At 44.5% G+C, this 6,466-nt stretch overlaps 1 protein-coding gene across 1 annotated transcript in view; it reads left to right on the top strand.

Annotated features, from left to right (window-relative positions):
- Window positions 1–1,415: 1,415 nt before the first annotated feature.
- The window catches only part of plekho1a (pleckstrin homology domain containing, family O member 1a), a gene marked incomplete at its 3' end in the record, with an annotated part of 31,045 nt that continues 25,994 nt past the window's right edge, over window positions 1,416–6,466 (top strand). Inside the window, exons 1-2 of the mRNA XM_084459317.1 lie at window positions 1,416–1,454; window positions 2,193–2,339. Of these exons, the coding sequence (XP_084315443.1) occupies window positions 1,428–1,454; window positions 2,193–2,339 (174 nt within the window). The 5' untranslated portion in view covers window positions 1,416–1,427. The remainder of the gene's footprint in view (window positions 1,455–2,192; window positions 2,340–6,466) is intronic.

The following is a 6,466-nucleotide window of genomic DNA, read 5'->3' as shown; positions in this document are numbered from 1 at the left end:
GCTTTACTGTTCAACCAGAACGTTCTACAGTAGAACACCGCTTTACTGTTCAACCAGGACGTTCTGCCTCCCCGCTGGGTCTCTGGCTAGGAGATTCGTCCACGCAGGACAGGAGAACCAGGAGGAGGAGAACCCTGGCGACCAGGGGCTCATCTGCTCACCTCCATGTGAACCCTGGAGACAGAGGGGCTCATCTGATGACCCTGAAGGTCCCACGGTCAAAACTTGTCACAAAGGGAGACCGTGCATTCTCAGTGATGCACCTGGGCTATGGAACAAGCTTCCTCTGAACATCAAGTCCGCCGCCACCCTGGACTCTTTTAGAGCGCAGCTTAAAACTCACCTCTTTGTCACAGACGATCTATAATTGATGTCCTTGTCTTGTGTCTTAAATGTAGTTTCATTTTGTGTCTCTGCAGTCCTTTGTTTTTGTTTGTCTCTTTTTGTACCCGGGCTGCACCCCGGGCTGATGTAACAGTTGGTTGGGGGGCGCATTATAAATAAAAATAACATAACATAACATCTGCTCACCTCCATGTGAACCCTGGAGACAGAGGGGCTCATCTGCCAAGTCTGGACTGAGAGCAGCGTGAGGAGGGAAGAGTGCACTGAGGGGGAGCAGAGAAAAGAATAGAAAGTGAATTGGCCGTGTGTAACAAGTACAGCTACATTGGAATTCTTGTAATCGCTTGTCCTACAGTATCTTTATCAGTGCTAATCAGTTCCTCATTCCAGTCCTAGATATGCAACTAGACATTAGAAGTTTCCCAGACAGGCAATTCATCCATAGTCTATCAGTATCATCCTCATCTAGGCCACTCATCCCATCTGATCATGGATGACTGTGACTGTCCTTGATATAGCCTAACCTAACATGTCAAGTATAGAGTTGTGCAGAGTCAGTTCTCTATCGTATAGGCAAGGTGTTCATTTGTTCGAGTGTTGTCGGGTGTTGGCTCAAGTGATCGAGTGTGCAGCAGTAGCCTACAGTCAGTTGTCTATTGTAGACAAGGTACAAGGTGCTCAAAGTGTCAAGTGATCAGTTGTTGGTCAATGTGGGTTGTGGGCGGGGTCAGAACAGAACAGTCGCTGGTGGGGGGTTAGCTGTTGGTGACATCTATAGCATCCATCTGTAGACGGATCTTCTCCATAGATGGAGCTGTCGAGCCCGGTAGCGCGTCTCCCTCTCCGGGCCAGTTCACACCGGAGGAGAGATGATGCCACAGTGTCACGGTCAGCGGGAGGACTGAGCGTGTCAGCGGAATTAAGAAATATTTCACTGAGATAGACTGACTGGAGATACGATTGATCTGTGAAGCCACTGGGGGAAAATCTGTTTATGCATCAACAATCTTTCTTTTTGAAAAAAAATTGTCGAAACTGGAGGAACTGCACGAGCAGAAATCAACAAAAGTGATCCTGTCAGAATGAAGAAGAGCAATTTGGCCAGACGGGTAAGACAGACATTGCCATCAAACGTTGAATTTGCATGTTTCGTTTTCATATTAATTCCGGCGGTAACCTACATTTTCTAAGAGAGATCAACCAGGCGAGCGGCTCCGAGACCAGCATCATATGCATCCTGTCCTGTCAACCTCATACTGTAGCCTACGGCAGTAGACCTGTCACCAGCTCATAGGCTACTGGACCTATATAGCCAGTATCTCACCATACTCTCATATAGCCCATTTAAACCCACCGTTCTTAAACAAAGCTGCTTTGGCACCACCTTACGCATGATGCCATGATGTTAAATCTGTAGCATCAATTTCCTTTTGTGCCATGACACGGATTTCTAGAGTTCATAGCCTACGACTCCGTCTCGGTTTTCCCTCCGTTCCTAACGTTGCCCTGTCGTTGTCTCTGGACTCACCGAGAAGAACCATGTTAATAATATATATATATATATATATATATATATATATATATATATATATATATATATATATATATATATATTTGCCACACCCTGAATGGTAGAAATCTGTCGATTATAATTTTACGCACACAGCAGCGGGCAGATTGGTAGCCTATAAAATGAGGCGAGGAGGAGACGCCATATGGCGCGATCCAGGCTGCGGGCAGAGAGACCGGACTCGACCTGAAAGAGACGGGATTTCCCTCAACTCTCCCGAGCGCGTTATGTAAGGAGAAGTGGGTTTTAACGGCTTTACTGCGCTCTGGTCACGCAGGGTCACCAGGACCCCGGTCAGCTGTGCGCGCAGCCGGACAAAGTCGGCTGGATCCGCAAGTTCTACGGCAGAGGGATCTTCAGGGAAATCTGGAAAAACCGCTTCGTGATACTGAGAGGTGACCACCTGTACATCTCTGAGAAAGAGGTAACACACACACACTTTACTTTACTACAGCTTGTGTCTCAACTGTGGGACACACCTGTGCTTGTAAGTTTGTGCTTCTACGTGCTGAGGGCTCAATAGCAAAAACATGAGTGTCCTTGTTGTAGAGTGAGAGTCTGGAAGTGTTTGCATGTTTATGAGAGAGAGAAAAAAGAGAGAAAGAAAGAGAGAGAGAGAAAGAGAAAGAAAGAGAGAGAAAGAGAGAGAGAATGAGAAAGAGAGAGAAAGAGAAAGAAAGAGAGAGAGAAAGAAAGAGAGATTTGTGCTTTTTCTCATGCTGTCTGATGTCCTCCAGGGCAGCGTAGTAAGTGGGCTGTTGCTCATACAGGACATACGTGACTCCTATAAACGCTTCATTTCCTCCAGGCTCACTTGTCTAAGCAGAACTGCTGTGTGTGTGTGTGTGTGAGAGAGAGAGAGAGAGAGAGAGAGAGAGAGAGTTTCTGTGTGTGTCATGCTGTGTTAGAAACCCAATGCACTGCAAATGGCAAACAGCAATTTAGATGACAGCGTTGACAGGACAAGCAGAGGGATGTTGTGTGTCTGCGGGAGGGTTGTTGAGGGGTGTTGAGGGATATGTGTGTGTGTGTGTGTGTGTGTGTGGGAGGGAGTCTCAATTCTCTCAACCAGGACTCAGTCAGGAGATCACGTGGACCCTGTCAGTCAGTAACAGCCTGTTTAGTGTCTGTCTATCTGAAGTGGTTTGTCTTTGGGGTCAGCCTGGGATGTATCAAAGCAAAACCACCCACCCTTGAACCGGTAACCGGACCTGATGATGTAACAGACCTGATGATGTAACAGACCTGATGATGTAACAGACCTGATGATGTAACAGACCTGATGATGTAGCAGACTGATGATGTAACAGACTGATGATGTAACAGACCTGATGATGTAACAGACCTGATGATGTAACAGACCTGATGATGTAACAGACCTGATGATGTAACAGACCTGATGATATAACAGACTGATGATGTAGCAGACCTGATGATGTAACAGACCTGATGATGTAACAGACCTGATGATGTAACAGACTGATGATGTAACAGACCTGATGATGTAACAGACCTGATGATGTAACAGACCTGATGATGTAACAGACCTGATGATGTAGCAGACTGATGATGTAGCAGACCTGATGATGTAACAGACCTGATGATGTAACAGACCTGATGATGTAACAGACCTGATGATGTAACAGACCTGATGATGTAACAGACCTGATGATGTAGCAGACTGATGATGTAACAGACTGATGATGTAACAGACCTGATGATGTAACAGACCTGATGATGTAACAGACCTGATGATGTAACAGACTGATGATGTAGCAGACCTGATGATGTAGCAGACTGATGATGTAACAGACTGATGATGTAACAGACCTGATGATGTAACAGACCTGATGATGTAACAGACCTGATGATGTAACAGACCTGATGATGTAACAGACCTGATGATGTAACAGACCTGATGATGTAGCAGACTGATGATGTAACAGACTGATGATGTAACAGACCTGATGATGTAACAGACTGATGATGTAACAGACCTGATGATGTAACAGACCTGATGATGTAACAGACCTGATGATGTAGCAGACTGATGATGTAGCAGACTGATGATGCTGTGTGAGTTAAAGGACAATGCTCGTTTTTGACAACCTGGACCTTATTTACGACATATTATAAGACGTTTGACTCACCGAGATCACTTTGGTGTAGTTCGGAGGCCTGTAGAAGAAATGTAAAATCCAGCGCGAGCCAAGTATATCCATGTAATGGCGGTGGTCGGGGCACTTAGAATGCAGTTTCTAAAAATCTATTTTCTGCCGCGAAACGGTTGTTTTCATCAATCTGTCTTGATGAATCGCTAGTTGTGCTTACATAGAGCGTAGGCCTGTTGTGGTTTTCACATGCCATGATCTTTCGAAACGTCTTTCGAAACGAAATAGCTTCCTCACTTGCTCCAGCACTAATGCGCACAGCGCGCAATCGTTGCTCCAGCACGCTGTGCGCATGCGTGCTGGAGCAAGTGAGGAAGCTATTTCGTGTCTAAAGACGTTTCATCAAGACAGATTGATGAAAACAACCGTTTCGCGGCAGAAAATAGATTTTTAGAAGCTGCATTCTCGGTGCCCCGACCACCGCCATTACATGGATATACTGGCTCGCGCTGGATTTTAAATTTCTTCTACAGGCCTCCGAACTACACCAAAGTGATCTCGGTGAGTCAAACGTCTTATAATATGTCGTAAATAAGGTCCAGGTTGTCAAAAACGAGCATTGTCCTTTAGGCTGGGCTACACGTTCACCTCAGGACTGGGCTACAGGTTCACCTCTCTCTATCTCTATCTCTCTTCCCCTGTTCTCTCTCTCTTCCCTCTCTCTCTCTCCCTCCCTCTCTGTCCCTCCTCCTCTCTCTTTCTCTATCTATGTATCAATCTATGTATCAATCAATCAATCAATCTATCTATCTATCTATCTATCTATCTATCTATCTATCTATCTATCTATCTATCTATCTATCTATCTATCTATCTATCTATCTATCTATCTATCTATCTATCTATCTATCTATCTATCTATCTATCTATCTATCACTCTCTCCCTCTCTCCCTCAATCTCTCTCTCTCTCTCCATCTCTCTCTGTTATGAAAGACAAACAGAGCTGGATATTAAAGTAGAGAGTGGGACAGATGTGAGTGATGCAGCAGAGAGATGAACCACAGGGACTCAGGATGTAGAGGATAGAGACTCATTAGTCAAATCGCTGTTCTGTTCTGGGTCAGTATTGTTATTTGATGACACAAACAAACGAATAGATAGATAGATGGATAGATCGATAGTTGAACGAACGAACGAATGAACCAACCACCCACCCACCCTTGAACCGGTAACCGGACCTGATGTAGCAGACCTGATGATGTAACAGACTGATGATGTAGCAGACCTGATGATGTAACAGACCTGATGATGTAACAGACCTGATGATGTAGCAGACTGATGATGTAGCAGACCTGATGATGTAACAGACTGATGATGTAGCAGACCTGATGATGTAGCAGACCTGATGATGTAACAGACCTGATGATGTAACAGACCTGATGATGTTACAGACCTGATGATGTAACAGACCTGATGATGTAACAGACTGATGATGTAACAGACCTGATGATGTAGCAGACCTGATGATGTAACAGACTGATGATGTAACAGACCTGATGATGTAACAGACCTGATGATGTAACAGACCTGATGATGTAACAGACCTGATGATGTAACAGACTGATGATGTAGCAGACCTGATGATGTAGCAGATTGATGATGTAACAGACCTGATGATGTAACAGACCTGATGATGTAACAGACTGATGATGTAGCAGACCTGATGATGTAACAGACCTGATGATGTAATTGATGATGTAACAGACCTGATGATGTAACAGACTGATGATGTAGCAGACCTGATGATGTAACTGATGATGTAACAGACCTGATGATGTAACTGATGATGTAACAGACCTGATGATGTAACAGACCTGATGATGTAGCAGACCTGATGATGTAGCAGACCTGATGATGTAGCAGACTGATGATGTAGCAGACTGATGATGTAACAGACCTGATGATGTAGCAGACTGATGATGTAACAGACCTGATGATGTAGCAGACTGATGATGTAACAGACCTGATGATGTAACAGACCTGATGATGTAACAGACCTGATGATGTAGCAGACTGATGATGTAGCAGACTGATGATGTAGCAGACTGATGATGTAACATACTGATGATGTAACAGACCTGATGATGTAACAGACCTGATGATGTAGCAGACTGATGATGTAGCAGACTGATGATGTAGCAGACTGATGATGTAACAGACTGATGATGCTGTGTGAGTTAAGGCTGAGATAACTGGGCTAACCTGTAGTTCACCTCAGGATCAATATATCTCTCTCTCTCTTCCCCCGTTCTCTCTCTCTTCCCTCTCTCTCTCTCTCTCTCCCTCCCTCTCTGTCCCTCCTCCTCTCTCTTTATCTATCTATCTATCTATCTATCTATCTATCTATCTATCTATCTATCTATCTATCTATCTATCTAT

The sequence above is a fragment of the Borostomias antarcticus genome, assembly GCF_949987555.1.
Source record: "Borostomias antarcticus genome assembly, chromosome: 27".
Classification (NCBI taxonomy): Eukaryota; Metazoa; Chordata; class Actinopteri; order Stomiiformes; family Stomiidae; genus Borostomias; species Borostomias antarcticus.
Note: the sequence above shows the minus strand (reverse complement) of the source record. Positions and strands in the feature narration are given on the sequence as shown.